The following is a 21374-nucleotide window of genomic DNA, read 5'->3' on the forward strand; positions in this document are numbered from 1 at the left end:
GAGTTCTATCACCTTAATGTTTAGACTAGTTCTCTTTATCAGTGACGGTTGTCGACTACTCAGTAATAAAATTCCTTTGATATTGATTAGGTCTTCTGGTCCCACAGTGAGAGCTGCTGTGGCCCTTCTTGCTTTGCTTGTTCATATGCTAAATAATTCAAATGGTCACCTTATCTCTGGGAAATCACACTGGTTTGTAACTTTTATTATGATATTAATATTGTTGATTGCAACAGGTAAAGCCAGTCACATTTGGGTCCATGATGTCATTTGTTGTCAGGTTGCTGAGAAGAGTAAGGTCTTGTCAGCTGGCATCTCTTTATCTACTATGGCTTCGGAAATCCTCCAACACTCACTCAACATTTCCTGAAAATGCATAAACAAAATAACAGCAGTTTCTTGTTTTTTTAATGGCATTGGTTATTAAAATAATAACTGTGGACTTTCACATATTAAATAATGCTACTTCTGTCCCTACCAAACCATGAGAGCTCTAGACTCTAAGAGAGGTGAGGAAGTGTTAACTGCTTTGTTGGGAAACAGAGAGTCTTCATTTTGAGTTTAATCCCCACATTCTAAATATTGTGTTTCTGCTCAAATCCCTTATTGTGCCCATTGCTAGGGCAGCTTTGGTAAAACCTTCATTCTGGCCAATCAGAGCAGACTTAAATCTATGATGGTGTGTAGTAATGTCACTAATACCACTATAGGTTACAAAAGCATCCATGAGTCTCTCTGAGAAAGCAACAGGGCGCTCCCCTTTTGCATGGTAACCCCTGTGATCCTTTCCCAGTTGATGACTCTTGTTCCCAAAACCTCCAGCAATGCCTGTTTCCTTTCTTCCCTGTTAGCATTTTTATTCTTAACCTTATCTGAAAGAGCTCTGGCTAAAGTAGAAGATTAATCTGTTAATCTATGAATGTCAGCATGCTGTTCCAATCTGCCTAGGAAGTCTAAGGTGTCATTTTTTAATGGGTCAAATTTTTCCACATTCTTGATTAATGATTGCAATTCAATGGGATTCAGAGCATGGACAATAGTAGTTCTGATGTCACCACCACCTTATTTACCAGTGTGTAATGCTGTTTAAGAATGCATAGGAAATCGCACAGTATGAGCCGAGTAGTCATCACGGCTGTGATGTGGAAGAGAAGTTTCCTTCAATCCTAGATTTGTTTCCACCTATGCTTTGAAAATGCATTTGCTTTGAGATCTGATCAAATTGTGTTCTTGAATTAGTTTTTTCCCAGTCATCTAGTCTTAATGTAGCAGATGTATTTTTTACTATAACCTGGGATGCTACTCTAGCTTGCTGTAAATCACCAGATAACATTTCAACTGATGATACAAGTTTGTGGTTGTGTCACCTTCATGTTTAGGCTATTTCTCTTTGTTCGTGGTGGTTGTTGACTACTCAGCAATAAAATTCCTTTGATATTGATTACGTCTTCTGATCCCACAGTGAGAGCTGTTGTGGCCCTTCTTGCTTTTCCTGTTCATATGCTAAATAAGTCAAATGGTCACCTTATCTCTGGGAAGACACACTGGTTTGGAACTTTTATTATGATGTATTATTATTATTGTTGATTGCAGTGAGGTAAGCCAGTCACATTTGGGTCCATGATGTAATTTCGTACAATAAGCAGAAACATACATAATACACATCATGACACACAGATATTAGGGAGTATCAGAAGAGCTACATTACCAATAATCAAAGGTGCAGGAACAACCAACCCCACAGTCCACTATTTATACTATGCTGTTATTTATCATTTAGTGCTCATACTGCACAAAGCATATACTTGAACGCTCTCAGACAGTCATTAGTGTCTTCATGAGGATTTAGCTACTACAGGACCTGAAGTTATTGGGTGGGGTGTGAACCGAATGCCCTACCAAGAATACTTTCCAAAATAAAATTGTACACAAACATCAAGCCCACAGCCAAGATGTTTATGGTATTTTTCTGGTTTTCCACTGTGGTTTTGGTTTTAGCTACAGGAAAAAATAACAATACCATGTGTCCCAATATTTATTATTTTTCTTCAGTCCTTTGAGAGCATTTATTGATTTTTCCACAAGAAAAAAAATATAGTCAAAACTGGATTGAGCTTTCACACCGTGATATCTGGGTTCTGATCTTCTTCTTAATCCAGTGGTACAAAGCAAGCCACTAGCTTCAAAATGCACACAATGTGTTGACTAAATAAAAAACTGATTTTTATGAATCTTATGCAATATACGCTGCAATAAAAAAAGAGAATGTATTTTTTTATTAATTTTCCTGAAATGTTTAAATTTCACAGTTTTTTCAATTGATTGTATTTTGTAAATATAGTTTACTTGCAAGTAATATGCTTGCAAGACACTCTGGTACAGGATCAAAATAAGAGTGAAAATTTAATGTAAAAATCATGTCACATTTTTCTGAAGCATCCTGAAGACTTTGCAAGCAAAAATATAATTGCTCATCACTTTATGCAAAACATCATGAGAGAGTTGTGAAATCGTTCAATCAGAAATGTTTTATCAGTGCAAGCATGCAAAAAATGTAGCTCTTACTTTAATTTTCCGCACTTAATATTGTGAAATAGTTCAGGATATGTGTAGAAATACCAGTCTATATAGGGTAAGGTGGGAGTCACCAATCCACCTACCTACATGTGTTTTTGGACTGTGGTAGGAAACCGGAGCACCCGGAGGAAACCCACGCGGACAAGGGGAGAACATACCAAACTCCTCACAGACAGGTACATGGAGTGGGGCTCGAACCCACAATCCCAGGACCCTGGAGTTGTGTAACAGTGATAATACCTGTTGCGCCACCGTGCCGCCCAGTCCATCTTTCAGGGTTTTTTAATTAAATAAGAATGTCATGTTTTTCATGATAATGATAAAAGGGAGTATTCAGACAATCTTTGTCATGGTATGGGGGTTGCGTCTATGACCACATCAGGCAGCAGCAACCATAAGCATTGACTGTTGATCCAGAGCTCCTGATATTGTGTTTCAAGCCTGAATGGGCAAAAATTCCATTTGAAAAACTTTAATGGTATCATCAGTTCCAAAAAAAAAAAAAAACGTCTAACAGAAAGGAAAGGGTGATGTAACTGATTGGAAAACATGCCTCTGTTCCAAATTTTTGGAGTGTGTTGCGGGAATCGAATATTATATGTGTTTAAATTTACAATGTACTATTAGGTTTTTTGAGTGAAATTCTGAAAATGTTTACTTTGTCCTTTTATCAGTATTATAAATCTTCAAGAGAGTGAACAAGTCACAGTTTATTGCATTTACATAATAAAATTGCAACATATATTGGGGTGGCACGGTGGTGCAGCCGGTAGTGTCCCAGTCACACAGCTCCAGGGATCTTGAGGTTGGGGTTCAAGTCCCGCTGACTGTCTGTGAGGAGTTTGGTTTGTTCTCCTCATGTCTGTGTGGGTTGGTAGGTGGATTGGCAACTCAAAAAGTATCCCTTGGTGTGTGTGTGTGTGTTACCCTGTGAAGGACTGACACCCCCTCCAGGGTGTGTTTCTGCCTTGCGGCCTATGATTCTGAATAGGCTCCAGACCCACCTCGACCCTGAGGTAGATAAACGGTTACAGACAATGGATGAATGAATACATATTGATCAAAATCAATATAATACAATTTACAATTAACAATTTGATAGAGTAAACAAATAATCTTTCAATTCCAGTATTAAGCAAACTGATCCAAACTATTTTTTGGATCAGTGTACAAAAAAGTTGTTTACGTCATTAGTGACTTTCTCAGAATATTGCTATATGGGCAATATTGGAATATTACTGTGTAAATATAGAGGTCGAGCACTTTAATGACCTGCCTGTATGAATGCCATGTGTTTCTACAATACTTTAAAACTTTTCCAAAAACACTTCCCAGATGTCTTAGTTGCCATGGAGAAATTCAAATGGCCTACCTCTGTCCAGTTCTGCCCAAACCACCTCCCCTGTGGACAGGTGAATGGGTATAAAGGTTTGTCATTTGGTTTTTGGGCTAGTATGTACTTCCGTGTGTAACTAAATAGCAATCTTAGAATCTACAGGATAAACGATGGGGTTAGGAGTAAGTGAATTATATTTTTCTTGAATACAATGCATACCAGACCACTTGTTCTGTTTATATTAACCTTAATTCTATAATTCTACATTTTTATTACATAATGTTAAAAGTGCACTATTTCTCATATTTTGTACAGACAGGGCATGATAAGTACAAATTGGCAGCAAAATCAGAAAGTGGAGACAAAAAGAAAAAGAAGGGGAAGGACTTGGATGAACTCAAGAAAGAAGTTGATTTGGTGAGAAATGCCTAGTCATTTAACTGAACAATTTATACAAACAATAATGTCTTGTCATTTTATTTTTCATAAAAGATTTTGCACATAATAAAATAATCGATATGTGTTTTTGATGCTGTAATGAGATTTCCGGCATTTTTCTGAGCAGGATGATCACAAGTTAACTTTAGATGAGCTGCATCGCAAATATGGGACTGACCTTACCAGAGTGAGTAGAAGGATTTTTGTTTTAATAAAGTAAAGATTTTAAATTTGATGAGGTTTAATATTCACTTTTCTTTAAGCATTAATACTTGATACAGATCCCCAAAACTGAATTTGAAATAAAAATAATTAATAATAATCTGTCTCTGAAAATATTGGGGCTCCAATGAATTAACAAATTAACAATTAATGAGCAGACAAAAGTTAAGATGTGTTAATTGAAAACATTTTGTGTAAATTTAAAAAATAATTTTGAATCTGATGCTTTTAACACACTCATAAAGGTGGGACAGAAGCCAATTTGCCACGGTTATATCACATTTAATTTTAATTGTACTTTGTAATAATTTGGGAACAACACTTTTGCAAGTGAATTTTGCCCATTCATGCATAATACAACAGCACAAGGCATATAAGCTGCTCTGCAGTCCATGGTTGCCATGGTCTGATTCTCCTCTTCATGATGCGCCATAGGAGACAGATAAGTACTCCAGACAGGCCCAGTCTATTTTCAGGCAATGCCATCTTTTGACTTGAATGTCATGCAAATTTAACACGGGTGTCTGTTCTTCATTGATTGAGATGTCTCAAATTACCTGATTTTTTTTTTGTAAAAGACCATTATTAGTGTGTTGCAAGCATCAAATTCTAAATTTGTTTACAACATTAAAGTTGAACTGTGAAAATATTGAAAATCTTTTCTTTGTACGTTTGTAACATAAATTCAAGTTCATGGTTCCAAAAATATTAAAAAGACTGGGTTTGTAAATACATAATCCAATTATTTTTCATTATTTCTGAAAGGGTTTGTCCAGTGCTCTTGCAAAGGAGATCCTTGAACGTGATGGACTTAATGCTCTGACCCCACCTCCAACTACTCCTGAATGGGTCAAGTTTTGCAAACAGCTGTTTGGTGGATTCTGCACACTATTGTGGATAGGAGCTTTCCTTTGTTTCTTGGCTTTTGCAATCCAGGTTACTACAGAGACTGAACCAGAATATGATAATGTAAGGTTTAAAATCATCTTTTCCTCAACACTACTTCTCAGTGTAGCAAAATATTAACATATCCAATTTTAAGAAAATTGCTTATTTGTTTCTCTGTGCACACAGTTGTACCTGGGTGTTGTTCTTGCTGCTGTGGTGGTTATTACAGGATGCTTCTCATACTATCAAGAGGCAAAAAGTTCCAAGATTATGGATTCCTTCAAAAACCTTGTTCCACATGTATGTCAGCAAACTATAACAAAAATGTACAGGTGCATCTCAAAAAATTTGAATATCATCAAACAATTTATGTATATCAGTAATTCAGTTCAAAAAGTGAAACCCATATTATATAGATTCATTAAAAACAGAGTGATCTAGCATTTATTTCTTTTAATGTTGATGATTATGGCTTATGAAATGAAAACTCAAAGTCATTATCTCAGAAAATTAGAATAATCGACACAAAACACCTGCAAAGGTTTCCTAAGCCTTTAAAATGGTCTCTTAGTCTGGTTCAGTCAGTACACAATCATGGTGAAGACTGCTGACTTGACAGATGTCTAGAACGCAGTCATTGACACCCTCCTGCTCTATCCAAGCATTTTAATGAAAAGTTGACTGGAAGGAAAAAGTGTAGTAGAAAAAGGTGTACACGCCACAGGGATAACCAAGAGTGTCAAGAAAATGCCATTCAAAAATTTGTGGGAGATGCACAAGGAGTGGACTGCTGCTGAAGTCAGTGCTTCAAAGCCACCACACAGAGACATATCCAGGACATAGGCTACAACTGTTGCATTCCTTGCATCAAGCCACACATTACCCAGAGTCAGCGCCAGAAGAGGGTTACCTGGGCAAAGGAGAAAAAGGATTGGATTTTTGCTCATTGGTCCAGAGTCTTGTTTTTAGATGAAAGTACATTTTGCATTTCATTTGGAAATCATGGTCCCAGAGTCTAGAGGAAGAGTGGAAATGCACACAATCCTTGAGTGTGAAGTTTCCACAATCAATGATGGTTTGGACAGCCATGTCATCTGTGTGGTCCACTGTGTTATATCAAGTCCAAAGTCAGAGCAGCCCTCTACCAAGAAAATTTAGATCACATGCTTCCCTCTGCTGACAAGCTTTATGGAGATTTATGGATTTCATTTTTCAGCAGGACTTAGCAAATGTCCACACTGCCAAATGTACAGATACCTGGTTAATATAACCACAGTATCAGTGTGTTGATTGGCCAGCACACTTATGTGACCTAAACCCCAAAGAGAATCTATGGGGTATTGTCAAGAGGAAGATGATAGACACCAGACCCAACAATACAGATGAGCTGAAGGTTGCTATCAATAATGCAGGAAGTCATGCAAAAGCAGGTCCTACTAAGTACTGCATGCATAAACTGTACATACTTTTCAGTAGGCCAACATTCCCGTATTAAAAATAATTTTAAAAATAATAATAATAATAATAATAATAATAATAATATTTACATTTTCTAAGATAATGACGTTTGGGGTTTCATTGGCTATAAGCCATAATCACCAACATTAAAAGAAATAAAAGCTTGAAATAAATCTCTCTGTTTGTAATGAATCTATATACTACATGAGTTTCACTTTTTGAATAGAATTACTGAAATAAATTAACTTTTAATAACTTGATAATATTCTAATTTAATGAGATGCACCTGCAACACCTACCTTTCTGCATGTTTGCCCCTAACTAGTAACTTTTCTTTTCATAAAGCAAGCTTTGGTGGTTCGTGATGGTGAGAAAATGTGCTTAAATGCTGAGGAAGTAGTAGCTGGTGACCTGGTAGAGATTAAGGCTGGTGACAGAATTCCAGCTGACCTACGCATCATCTCTGCGCAAGGATGCAAGGTAGAACAAAAAGCTTAAAATAATGCTTTGATCAGTATAAATAATATGCTATTGACATGGGCACAGACTGGTTCGATATCACTTCTCTTTTAGGTGGATAACTCCTCTCTTACTGGTGAATCTGAACCACAAACACGTACTCCTGATTTCTCCAATGAAAATCCTTTGGAGACAAGGAATATTGTATTCTTTTCCACAAATTGCCTAGAAGGTATAAAAAAAATACACAGGATAATTACTACACTAATATTGAACTATGCAAGTGCTAATAATAATGCAAATATACTTTTCTAAAAAAAAACTTTTTCAGGTGCTGCCAGAGGTATTGTCATCAACACTGGTGATCGCACTGTCATGGGTCGTATTGCTATACTAGCATCAAGCCTTGAGGGTGGAAAGACTCCAATTGCCATAGAGATTGAACACTTCATCCACATTATCACTGTTGTAGCCGTTTTCTTGGGAATATCTTTCTTCGTTCTCTCACTTATCCTTGGTTATGGCTGGCTGGAAGCTGTGATTTTCCTAATTGGAATAATTGTTGCTAATGTGCCTGAAGGTCTACTGGCAACAGTCACTGTAAGTAGTTTAAATTTGTAAACTCCTAATGGTTGTACATATTAGAAATACTTAGAAGTATTAATTAGTAGTAACGTATTAATTTAGTATTAAAATTGGTGTATTTATTGTATATTTAATATTAGGTTAATGAAGTTCATTCGCATGGTTTTCATGCACATGCAAACACACACACACACACACACACACACACACATACACACTCTAGTGCGCTAGGTGCAGTGGAAATAAAGTCATCCAGAGCGGTAGGCAGCCATCTCCAGTGCCCCAGGAGCAATTGGGCATTATGCGACTTGCTCAAGGGCACCTCAGCCATGGATTACGTCAAGAGGACAGCACTATTCTTTCACTCCTCTTTTTTCCTGCTGGTCATGAGGGTCCAGCCAGCAACAGTGTAGTCCCAAGCCCACTTCTCCAAACATTATGCAGGAGCTGCCTCTAAACTATGTAAAATTTTGAAAAAGAAAGTATCAAGATTATATTTCGAAATAATTTTAGATCTGACACAATTAACAAATATATAGATAAAAGACAAAAATGTTTAAAAAGGAGAGAATTACAATAACATTTTCACAATAACACACTTTTGCCTTTATTTATAGTGTCAGGGATTATGTCCATTCCTGCATCTTTTCTGTCTTTTCTAGTTTCATCATACTTTGTCTTAGTTCTGTTGCTGTCATTTCGTCCTGTCATGTTTTTGTAGTTTTGAGCAATGGTGCAGCAGGTGGTGTCGCACAGCTCCAGGGACCTGGAGGTTGTGAGTTCGAGTCTCACTCCGGGTGACTGTCTGTGAGTAGTTTGGTGTTCTCTGTGTGCGTTTCCTCCGGGTTTCCTCCCACAATTCAAAAACACACGTTGGCAATTGGCAATTCCAAAGTGTCCATAGGTGTGAGTGTGTGAGTAAATGTGCCCCCTCCAGCGTGTGTTCCCATCTTCCGCCCAGTGATTCCAGGTAGGTTCCATACTCACTGGGACCCTGAACTGGATAAGTGGTTACAGACAATGAATGAATGAATGATTTTGTTTCACGTGCATCTTTTGTTTATTTACCATGTGGTTTCTTTCATGAAGTCCTCTTGATTCCTTAACCACACTCTTGTTATGGTGGCTCTTGATTTTTCCCCTTGAAGTCCTGATTTCTCAGTAGTATTTAAATTAGCTTTCCTTGTGTCTGTCAGTAATTGAACTTGTTAGTCTTGTTTATTTGTAGATGTATGTGGTTACCTTTTCTTGTATATACATTCATCATGTTTCAAGTTGAGTTCTATGTCTCTGTAGTTGCTTTCAAATTGTCTTAAAAAATTAATATTTAATGTTCATTTTTGTTTACTCTACTTATTAAATACACACATCTGTGTGTGTATCCACCCTCAGATTTCCGTCAGTTCCACTCCCATATCATATATAGTTTTGAAATTGCATTTTACTTTGAATTCTGGGAGTGATGTTCATTCTTAACAATTCTTTACAGTTTATAGTAAATTCCTTATGAAATATAGCTATTCCAGTAGTCTCCTCATTTTCTACAGAAGGAAAATAGAAAAAAAACTAAGATCATTATTTCAATTAACAGTACATTTGTGTTTATAATAGAGTTAGGTATTCAATACTTTGTTTTGTGGTTGAAGCTATATGTACACAGTAACTAAAACCCCAAATATACTATAGCAGTTATCTGCTGCACACTCACAGTATTAAAACTGTAGATGAAATACACAGTATTCCTTTGGTCATGGTTTCTGTAAATTCACAGCATACAATACTTATTTTACAGATAGTTATTGTTAAAATGGTACAGTAAATTACCATAAGACAAATTTGACTAGTAACCAAAAATTACATGTTGTCTAATCTGTCTAAATCATGTTCTGCAAATTTCAAGATAGACATTTTATGTTAATCTCACACTAAAAATTACAAAAATCATACCTTTCATTGAAATAAGTTCATACTGAAAAAAATCCACACTAAGAAATAATTATTTTTAGCAAAACCACTTATATCACAGTTACTGCCATCCCTGCATTTAGTACTTTTTAAATCCACCTTTTGCAAGTGAATCAGCACTTGGTGATCTCATTATGCTGAAGAATACAGAGCAGGGAATTTGAGATTCTTCTTTACAGAATGTCTCCAGATGGTCCTATCCTCCTTAGTGTTTTGGGCAAAATATACTTGGGTAATTATTTAGATATATGGGCAGGAGATACGGGCATTTTCAGATGAATAGCTGTGTTTTTATTGTTTTTACATTCCCTGAATTACAAAGGTGAACCTTACTTTTATTTGAATTGCATGTTCTGTTTCCTTTCCCTTGTTGATGATTTTCAGTTTGCAATTGTATTGATTTTATACACCCCATTTCATCTCCAGGACTTGTATTATGTTTTTTTAATTCACAGGGTTCAATAATTAAAGATTAAAAACATCAGCTTGCTCTCCTGGGGCTAGTATCTGTAAAAAGGACTCTTAAATATAACAATAATTTTAAGCTTTGTCAACAATTTTCTAAAGTTTCACAATTACACAGAATTTGTTATTCATATACTTCTTTATTGAATGTGTGAGAGTATGTGTCTCCCAGTGAAGGACTGTCACTCCCTCCAGGATGTGTTCATGTTTTGTGCCCAGTGACTCCGGGTAGGCTGCGTGCCCTCCTTGACCCCAAACTGGATAAAGGGTTACAGACAATGAATGAATGAATACTTCTTTATTCTTATAGGTGTGTTTAACTCTAACTGCCAAGAGAATGGCCAAGAAAAACTGCCTGGTGAAGAATCTTGAAGCAGTAGAGACACTTGGCTCTACCTCTACTATTTGCTCTGACAAGACTGGAACCCTGACCCAGAACCGTATGACTGTGGCTCACATGTGGTTTGACAACCAGATCCATGAAGCTGACACTACAGAGAACCAGAGTGGAACTTCTTTTGACAAAAGCTCTCCTACATGGTCAGCACTTGCTCGCGTGGCTGCTTTGTGCAATCGTGCTGTTTTCCTTGGAGATCAGAGAAAAGTTTCCATCCTAAAGGTGAACAAGAATGACCACATTACCAAATTGTTCCTATGTCTGCAAGCTATTTAAATGCTTATTCTAGAAAGTGTGACTTATATTGTGGTAGTTTTAGTTTCACTAAGAAGGGAAGTATCTAAAGCAGGCTTTATGACAAATGCATAGGCCTTTATAAGTTTCCATATGTCAGCTGTTTTAAAAGGCTTAATTGGGTTTCATGTAGCCTTATGTAACTTTATAACTTTTTCTTTTTTCTTTTTTTTTCAGAGAGACACGGCAGGTGATGCCTCAGAGTCTGCTCTGTTGAAGTGTATTGAACTCTGCTTTGGTTCAGTAAACGAGATGAGAGATATGTACCCCAAGCTTTCTGAGATCCCCTTCAATTCCACCAACAAATACCAGGTGATATTTCTTGGCTTTAAATAACAGAATATGGTGTTTTCATGGCCATTTGTAGTTCTAATGTAAGTTAATTTTTTGTCTATAAGCTTTCAATCCACAAGAACCCCAACCCTTCAGAGACTGAGCACTTATTAGTAATGAAGGGAGCTCCTGAGAGGATCCTGGACCGGTGCTCAACAATTTTGTTACAGGGAAAGGAACAGCCCTTGGATGATGAAATGAAAGAAGCTTTTCAACATGCTTATGTGAAACTTGGGGGTCTTGGGGAAAGGGTTTTAGGTGAGATGATCTATTGAATTCTCTTTAAAAACCTAATGGTAGGGAAAGGCACATTCTAGTTATAACAATTTGTGCTTTTCCTTGTAGGTTTCTGCCATTTCAGTCTCCCTGATGACCTGTTCCCTAAGGGCTATGCTTTTAACACTGAAGAGGTGAATTTCCCTACTGAGAACCTGTGTTTTGTTGGTCTCATGGCCATGATTGATCCTCCTCGTGCTGCTGTACCAGATGCTGTTGCTAAGTGCAGAAGTGCTGGAATTAAGGTACAGTAGTTAATCTCACAGAACACTCAAATGATATTTGATAACCCCTGTAATATATTTCAACATTTTCCTGTGTTTCCAGGTTATCATGGTCACCGGTGATCACCCAATTACAGCACAGGCCATTGCTAAAGGTGTGGGTATTATTTCTGAGGGCAACGAGACTGTAGAAGACATAGCTGCTCGACTGAACATCCCTGTTGCTGACGTTGACCCCAGGTTAGAATTTACACCTTACTGTATCATAGTTCATGAAACTACATGATACCTACATAACCTACATACATTTACATTATCTCTACAACAATAATAAAGTCCTATGCCACAACTATCATTTATTGTAACACTTCTAGGGTGAAATTGACTGTAGCAACATAGTCCATTTCTAAAGCATCCTATGACAAAATTGTTTTAAAACATCTTTACAGACAAGCAAAGGCCTGTGTAGTCCATGGGGCTGAACTAAAGGAAATGAGCCCTGAGCAGCTGGATGATGTGTTGAGACACCACAATGAGATTGTGTTTGCAAGAACTTCGCCACAGCAAAAACTTATCATTGTGGAAGGTTGCCAGCGACAGGTAGAAAAAATGAAGTATTGTCGTAAAATATAATTATAAGAATTTGTTTTAATTTATTTTTTTATATCTTTTGCTGCAAGGGTGCCATAGTGGCTGTGACAGGGGATGGTGTGAACGATTCTCCTGCTCTGAAAAAGGCTGACATTGGTGTAGCTATGGGTATTGCTGGATCAGATGTCTCCAAACAGGCTGCGGACATGATTCTTCTGGATGACAACTTTGCCTCCATTGTGACTGGTGTAGAAGAAGGTTAAAAAAATGTGAATTAGATAATATCAGGTTTTGTTTGCGCTCAGCTAAATATTGTAATTTACATAGACTTTTCATCCTAGGTCGTCTTATCTTTGACAACTTGAAGAAGTCAATTGCCTACACCTTGACCAGTAACATACCTGAGATATCTCCTTTTTTGCTGTTCATCATTGCTGGCATTCCTCTTCCTCTTGGCACTGTCACTATACTTTGTATCGATCTGGGAACTGACATGGTAAGAATGAGAACCTTTAATCTTAATTTTAATAACTAAGCAAAGTTATATGAATTAATATAACAATACAAATGTATTTGTATGAATACAAATAATAGCATATTAAAACATTCTTGTTCTAATGATCATTAACATTCAAGGATTGATACAGTTACAGTCAGTATTATAGTTGTGAATGAATTCAGTTGTGTACTGAAAAATGTACACCAAACAGACGCTATATTAAAACTTTTCACAGGTGAGGTAACATTATCTAATTGCAACGTCACCTGTTAAAGGAACACTGTGAGCCTGTGGCATTTGTCAAATAAGTCAATAACAAGGCTCGAAAAGTGTACACTTGAAGTGTAGTTGAAATCTTCTATTTTGTCTTATTATGAAGGACGTGGGTTGGGTCATATTTTACAAATGCTGAAGTTTGGAGAGGGGGCACGGTGGTGCAGCAGGTAGTGTCGCAGTCACACAGCTCCAGTGACCTGGAGGTTGTGGGTACGATTCCCGCTCCAGGTGACTGTCTGTAAGGAGTTGGTGTGTTTTCCCCGTGTCCAGGTGGGTTTCCTCCCACAGTCCTAAAACACACGTTGGTAGGTGGATTGGCGACTCAAAGTGTCCGTGAGTGAATGTGTGTCTGTGTTGCCCTGTGAAGGACTGGCACCCCCTCCAGGGTGTATTCCTGCCTTACGCCCAATGATTCCAGGTAGGCTCTGGACCCACCATGACCCTGAGGTTACAGATAATGAATGAATGAATGAAGTTTGGAGAAAATGCAATGTTTAACTTCCTGTAGTGTAACATGTAAATGAGGCAGTTCAGGAACATTTGAAATCATTATGAAAAGCCAAACTACAAAACTGAATTCAATACACTGAATTTAAATGCAATGGTGGACAGTAATGAAGTAATTTGTTACTGTACTTAAGTAGTTTATTCGTGTATCTGTATTTTAGCACTTAAGTATTTTCATTTTGGGCGATATTTTACTTTAATTCACACTACATTTCAAAGTCAGACATCTTACTTTTAACTTCACTATATTATGAAAATCTGTTGTGTCTTTTTGGTTTATGTGGGTGAAATCGCCAGAACAAACCATAGTAGCAGACCTATGTCATAACAGCAGACCTATGTTATGCATAGGAGCCTTTTATTTTTGTCATTAATTTGTAGGTAGATTGACCAGAAGGATAGGTCCCCCCTTGTGAGCCTTGGTTCCTCCTAAGGTTTCATCCTCAGCTCTGGGGAGTCCTTCCTTGCCGCTGTCACTCTGGCTTGCTCACCAGGATGATTTTTACATTTTTACATTTCATGTCAAAACTTTGCCTTTACTGGAATTCTGTGAAGGTGCTTTGTGACAGCATCAGTTGTAAAAAGATTTGATTTGAAATGTGCTGTCTCCACACAGCATGGCCTCATTGCCAGGAGACAGGCGCATATAGTCCGGGCGCTTAAACAAGTGAACCTCAAATTTCTCCGCCTAGAACCAAGCAGGGGCGTAGCAAATGGAGGGATGTGGGTATTTCCCCCACTTATGCTGAAACACGATTCCACCCCCCTCATTTTTGTCAGATTAAAACGATACTAAAATATGGTACACTAGCCAATCACAGCATATCGTATCAGTTAGTGTCAGTGACAAGGGAACGAGAACTACAGATTTCAAAGCGAGCGAACTAGGTGTGTGAGTGAACAAAGTATAGATAAATATATCTGACTGGCCCGTAAAAGCAGGTGTATCAGGGGCCCGATTGACACTGGGCTGGCCCAATCACATTGATTTCACATCAATGTGAAAATCATATTAAACACCAGTCCCTTTCACGTTGGTTCTGCCCGTGAAAAAAAACTAGGCAAGCCTGGTTTTGCTGGACCGCCATTTGCCATATAGTCATTGTCATTGAGATTTTTCTGGTATTTCTAAAAAGGAATGCCCAAAAATACAATCCCTTGTTAATGGAAGATCTTTGGTGCTTCATATCAATGTCTTTTATTTACAAAAATAACAAATAATAACAAACTATAAAAATAGTTTATTTTGTCAGTTGCTGACAGTGTATGTATGATCATGGAAAACCTGTTATTTTCTGTTCATACTAAACGAAGCACCGTGTTGAGATTAAAGCAACTTGTTTACCAGAAAGCAAGAAGATAACATTTTAACATTTAGGTTTTTAAACATTTCTTAAATCAAGCACCTTAACATTTTATCAAACAAGTAATCTATACTTGATATAGATTACCACTTTTTTTAGGGGGAAAAAAAAATTATATACATATTATTTTGACTATATTGAATACTAAAATGATAGGTATTGTAGTGTTTGTCACAGAGTACTTCTCTGAAATGTATACCACAGTCACTTTTTTGAAACCAGATGAAGTTTCTAAACTGTGGCACAAAATAACAACATTTGTGTTCCTGGTCAAAACTGACCGGTATGATTTATTTACTGAAAACAAAAACCTGTATGAGTCTTCCTCCTTTGGGTTGTATTCTGTGTCATCTTCAACCTCAGGCACTTCCTCCTCTAAGCCCTCCTCACTGTCAACCTGGCTTCTTAGCTCACAGACTGCACTGTGACCATGGACTCAGAAAAGTTTTATATAACAGAGCTGTGAGAATGTTGTACAATTGAACCCATGTTGCTGTTTTGCTTATCAACTCGTGGCGTTCCTGTAGGATAAAATCTATTTTGTCTTCTGGTTCCAGGCAGCAATTGTGCTGCAGGTAGTGTGTGTATATATATATATATATATATATATATATATATATATATATATATGCAGGTAGTATAAATATATTTTACCATAAAATTACCGCTTCAAAATTATTGTGATGCCTCACTGAGCTGTAATAGGGAGAATAGAGCCTCTGCTATTGCTAATCTTGACTCAGCACTGCAGAAACTGCACTTTTGGAGGAGGGTAGCCACATTTTTGCTGTGTGTACCTGCTCCAAGTTGCAAATTGTTATTGTTTTCTGAATATGTCTGTACTTTTCTTTGTTTAACCTTTTCATTCATTCTGTGATGTCCAAACAAATGTCTGTGGGAATTTCTGGCAATGCATTTGCTGCTGTCTGCAGTTTCTGTAGTAGTTTCCTACAGTTCGGTCTGCGTCGACGACGCAACGCATATTTAGTTATATATCTGGAGAGGTGTGAGTCAGACTGTGGCATAGGGTTCATTTGGATGTGTGCCCTACGACATAGTTTCGACACAGAACCATAAATTGGGCTTAATACACAGGAGACAGTTACCTTTGGTTTGGAGGGGAAACACCTTGCCTGTATGTTACAGCGTACAGCATGTAAAGTTGCAGAGCAAGTAAAAAGTCACAAACGCTCTGCTGACTCAATATTTGCAGAGTTCCAAATTCCCCTGGTGTTAACATCAGTTAAAAACCTGTGTGCAGGGAACTTTATGCCATGGGTTTCCATAGTCGAGCAGATGTATGCAAGCCTTATATCACCAAGCACAATGCCAAGAATTGAATGAAGTTGTGTAAAGTGCACCACCACTTGACTCTGAAGGAGTGGACTGATGTTCTGTGATGTGATGCTTCACATTCCTCTAAACTGGCAGTCTAATTGATGAGTCTGGGTTTGGTGAATGTCAGGAAAGCTTAACTGACTGCATTGGGACTACTGTAAATATTGATGAAAGCAGGATAATGCTATGGGTTTTTTTTCTAAGATTGGCCTAGGCCTCTTAATTTTAGGGAAGGGAAATGGTTTGAGTGATGGTTGGGTGAGTTTGGTGTAGAAGACATTAACTGGTCCATGCAGACTTTATTTTATGGGTATGTATATTTTAAATCAGATTTTATCTGAATTTTTATAATTTATATATTTTATATAATTTTTTAAATGTGACTTGTTCAAATCTGAATATTTCACCTCCTCAGAAATTCAAGTTTATTAAATGATATACAAAAATAATTAAAAAATAAAATATTAAAATACTTATGTCATTGATTTAATTTCATACCAATCCTCAATGTCCTATATCCTAATGTTTAATGTCCTAATGTTTTAATTCATCCCAAGACTTTTGGGATGAACTAAAACAAAGATTTCAAACCAGGCAATTTCATCTAATATGTAGGTGTTCCGATACCTTTGTATATATAGTTTATGTAGACAGCAGGTTAACTTGGGGAGAGGTGTCTCCCGATTCTGCTTTTAACTCTTTGACCCCATGGATGCTTGCGCCCCTTTTGATCACAGTTCAGGGGAGGCCTTGGAACTTGTCATTAATAGTAATGTATTGGCTGGTCACAGTATATATAAAAATATAAAATAGCACACAACGTAGTCTTGTAGGTTTTACTCAGTGTGTTCCTATTAATCAATATCTCATTGGGTTTTTGTCATTTGGCAGGTACCTGCTATTTCATTGGCTTATGAACAAGCTGAGAGTGATATCATGAAGAGGCAGCCAAGAAACCCCCAAAAAGACAAGCTAGTGAATGAAAGGCTCATTAGCATGGCCTATGGCCAGATTGGTAAGACCTCACATATGTTATTTAATGGAGCAGTAAACCACTCTTAATACTAAAACCTGAACTATTTTAAGTCATTTTATTTTGGAACAATTAATATCTTTTTGGGTATTTTGTTTGTTTGTTTATTTGTTTGATTTTTTGTGTGTGTGTGTTTAGGGATGATGCAAGCAGCTGCAGGTTTCTTCACATATTTTGTGATACTGGCTGAGAATGGATTCCTTCCTACCTATCTGCTAGGACTACGTATTGACTGGGATGATAAGTATCTCAATGACCTGGAGGACAGCTATGGCCAGGAATGGGTATGTTTTGCCATTCAGGTTTAAAATGGAACTTCATATTAGAGTTGCAGAATACTTTTGTTTCTGATTCTTCTGAATAAAACAATGCATTCCTATTTTTTACAGACTTATGAGAGCAGAAAAATTATAGAGTACACATGCCAAACTGCGTTCTTTGTCAGTATTGTGATTGTGCAGTGGGCTGACTTGATTATCTGTAAAACCAGGATGAATTCCATCGTGCAACAAAAAATGAAGTATGTTAACAAAGTGTTCATTGTTTTGCAAATTTCACCATTCCAAATTATAAAAGAAGGAAAGTCAGGGAAATACCCTAACTATATTGATTTTGTTTTTCAATCAGGAACAAAATCCTAATATTTGGTCTGTTTGAGGAAACCGCTTTGGCTTCTTTTCTTTCTTACTGCCCAGGCATGGATGTTGCTATGAGAATGTATCCTCTTAAGTAAGTTCTCCAAAAACACAATTCTGTAATTTGAATTCATATTGTGATATTTTATTTTAAAACATTTATTTAAACAGATTTATTTATGAACCACTCCTTTAAGGAGTAAAAAAGGGGAATTAACACATTCCATTTCACAGCAAACCACACTGAATAAGTTCTTTACAGTGATAAAATTAATTAAAAGATTTCAAAATCTGCACTGTATACCTGAATAAGTTAGCAGAACTCAAAAAAATTAGGGCAATCAGTTGTCATAAATTTTTAAGTTTATAAAGTCGAATGTCAGAAGTATGCATACACATTTACTTTAAATGTCTACAACTTCATTTAATGCTTAATGCAACTAAAAAAATATGATACTACCATTTCTGGTACTCAGTACTATTAAGTACCATTAACTTATTTAACCGTAAGTTCATTCATTGTTTGTAACCCAGGTGTCAGTCCATCACAGGACACCACACACCACACTTAACAAGGCATGTTTTTGCACTGTGGGGGGACACACCCCAACATCTCAGGGCAGTGATCCCATGTGGGTCTCGAACCCAGGACTCTGGAGCTATGTGACTGTGATTTTAACTGTTGCACCACTGCCCCTTGCACTGAAATAAACACATGAATCTGTCCAAATTCACTAAAACCAGTGAACTCCAGACTATCTGTTACCTCAGCTGAAAATTGTTGCACTGGTCCTATGTCTGTGACTTCAGATATCATGCAGCATAAACTCATAACATTTAAGATCAGTTAAATCTCTCATATCCAGCTATTTTTACTTAAAACTTCTAACAGAACTCTGCTAAATCAAAATTGAAATTGAAATTAAAAAAGAAGAAATTGTTGAAAATAATTGAATTGTTTAATTGAGAGAAATTTTTCAATATATTTTAAATTAGAATCCATCAATCCAGTTGATTACGTTGAACATTAGGGTTTACACTGTGTGGAATTCTACATGGTAAACATTTAGACCTACAAAGCTAATAATTGACACTATTAATTTATTTTTAAACAGCGGTGATAAGAAAACGTTTATGTACAATGAACATTGCTAATTTCCCCTTTTTTTAGACCTTGGTGGTGGTTATGTGCCTTACCATATGCATTCCTAATCTTTATCTATGATGAGGCAAGAAGATACATCCTTAGACGAAACCCAGGAGGTAGGAACATATGCATATTTTTATGAAGATTACAATATTTTTCAACACTGCTGATGGACTTTTTAAATAGTCATATACTTGTTTTAATAAATATTTATGTATTAATCCATTATTGATAATGGCATCATAATAAGGTTCATAATAATTAATATTTTTCTGTCTTTTTTAGGTTGGGTGGAAAAGGAAACATATTATTAATACAAGAAGAAGATCCTGCTCCAAACACATTTAGAGACTCCTTGTTTGTACTAAGTGAACCAAAATTGTGAAATAAAAAAATCATTAAAGTACTTTAGTTTTTTTACTGTGGAATAACAATTGCACACTAGTAACACACAATAATACATTTTTTAATGAATGAATAAAGGTATGAACAAGTAGGAACTGATTAATAAACAAGCATGCCTACTATAATGCAACTTGTAAATTTCCATAGAAAAATAAACTATTATTTTTAAGTCTTTTTGAAATCTCAATCACTGATACTGATTACAAAAATTACACACAGTTTTGCTTCTGGACACAGAAAAATACATGAAAAGTAGAAGTGTGATCATATGAAACTACAAAACACTAACTGCCTTTTTCTAGGCATGACCATGACTTCAGAATTTCATAAAAATATCATTCATTCATTGTCTGTAACTGCTTGCCCAGTTCAGGGTCGCAGTGGGTATGGAGCCTACCTGGAGTCCTTTACAGGGCGAAACACACTCACTCACCATGGAGGATCATGGGAGGAACCCGGAGCACCCGGAGGAAACCCGCTCGGACACAGAAGAACACACCAAACTCCTCACAGTCACCTGGAGTGGGACTTGAACCCACTACCTCCAGGTCCCTGGAGCTGTGTGACTGCGACACCACCTGTTGCGCCACAGTGCCACCCATTAAAATATAATAATTATTATAAATGACATAAATTTAATATAAGAGAGATAGATATGTAAAATAATAATGTCAAAATTAATTCAATATCTTATAGTGTTAGCCGTGTAGATTTGACTACAGAATTGTTACTCATTCTACCTTTGAGAAGTGTTCAAGTATAATGCACCACTCTCCAAGTTAATTCGCAAACTTTTAATCAGATTAGTTCAGAGCTCTTAGGGGCAAGGACAAACACCTACCTATACATGAGCCACTTTTTATTTTATTTTATTTTATTTTTTTTGTGGTGCTATTTTTAGAGTTTTTGTCACAGAGGTCTAACATATAGGATGTGTCCCTCAGTAATTAGTGTGCGATTACTATTTCTTTTAACCCTGATAATTTTCCTAGTCTGGGCTGAAGAGAAAATGTCCCACAATAATGTAGCCACTACGTTTCACAGCAGGAATAGTACTATATTTCAGGTGTGGTGTTTGGTCTGGAGTTCAGTCCAAAAAGTTAAAAAAAACTGGACCATAAAACTAGTTGCACCATGGAATCAGAACATTTTAAGTATTTCATTTTTATGCTGTCCTGCTATACAACCAGCTTTGTGTAAAGCACACCAGATTTTGGTCACATAACTAGTCCAATTAGTCCAAGCCATAAAGACTTCCTTCAACGTTGCCTTTGGCTATTTGTAGCTGCCCTGGCTTGTTATCGATTTTGGAGGGACAACATGATCTAGAGGCAGACCAAGTGACTCGAGCAGCTAGTACCAAAGAAAAACATGTCCGGTTTGGACGTGTTGTTTTTTCACTATAATTAATACGACACTGAACAAAAAGTCAAATGTCAATGAACAAAGCACAATCACACACCAGATATAAACAGTGCCCATAAATCAAGAGAGGAACAAGCTCCCATCAACATTAGAAAAAAGTATATATAATAAAAGAACATGAAATGGCATTATTTAATGCATTTCCAGTGGGTATTAATCAATAATAACAGTTAAATCATTATTTCATGATTTATGATTTACTAATAAATAACTCATATCACCTGATAATGTGTACCT

The 21374-nt window shown here is 36.7% G+C and overlaps 1 protein-coding gene across 1 annotated transcript; it reads left to right on the forward strand.

Moving 5' to 3' along the window:
* Positions 1–4044: 4044 nt before the first annotated feature.
* On the forward strand, positions 4045–19806 carry LOC136687195 (sodium/potassium-transporting ATPase subunit alpha-1-like). The gene is made up of 22 exons (XM_066661493.1): positions 4045–4095; positions 4229–4330; positions 4479–4538; positions 5339–5542; positions 5648–5761; positions 7265–7399; positions 7493–7610; positions 7710–7978; positions 10704–11012; positions 11262–11396; positions 11483–11675; positions 11763–11938; positions 12021–12157; positions 12367–12517; positions 12598–12766; positions 12850–13004; positions 17384–17507; positions 17664–17809; positions 17915–18045; positions 18153–18254; positions 19332–19423; positions 19593–19806. The coding sequence occupies exons 1-22, from the start codon at positions 4084–4086 to the stop codon at positions 19619–19621; spliced, it is 3063 nt and encodes a 1020-aa protein (XP_066517590.1). The 5' UTR covers positions 4045–4083; the 3' UTR covers positions 19622–19806.
* The last annotated feature ends 1568 nt before the right edge of the window (positions 19807–21374 follow it).

The sequence above is a fragment of the Hoplias malabaricus genome, chromosome 2 (genome assembly GCF_029633855.1).
Source record: "Hoplias malabaricus isolate fHopMal1 chromosome 2, fHopMal1.hap1, whole genome shotgun sequence".
Taxonomy (NCBI): domain Eukaryota; kingdom Metazoa; phylum Chordata; class Actinopteri; order Characiformes; family Erythrinidae; genus Hoplias; species Hoplias malabaricus.

What these genes read in the sequence shown, in the direction of transcription:
- LOC136687195 (XM_066661493.1), top strand. An exon ending in ATGGGACTGACCTTACCAGA is followed by an intron (nt 4,539 to 5,338) that starts GTGAGTAGAAGG and finishes TATTTCTGAAAG; the next exon opens with GGTTTGTCCAGTGCTCTTGC. An exon ending in TCGATCTGGGAACTGACATG is followed by an intron (nt 13,005 to 17,383) that starts GTAAGAATGAGA and finishes GTCATTTGGCAG; the next exon opens with GTACCTGCTATTTCATTGGC.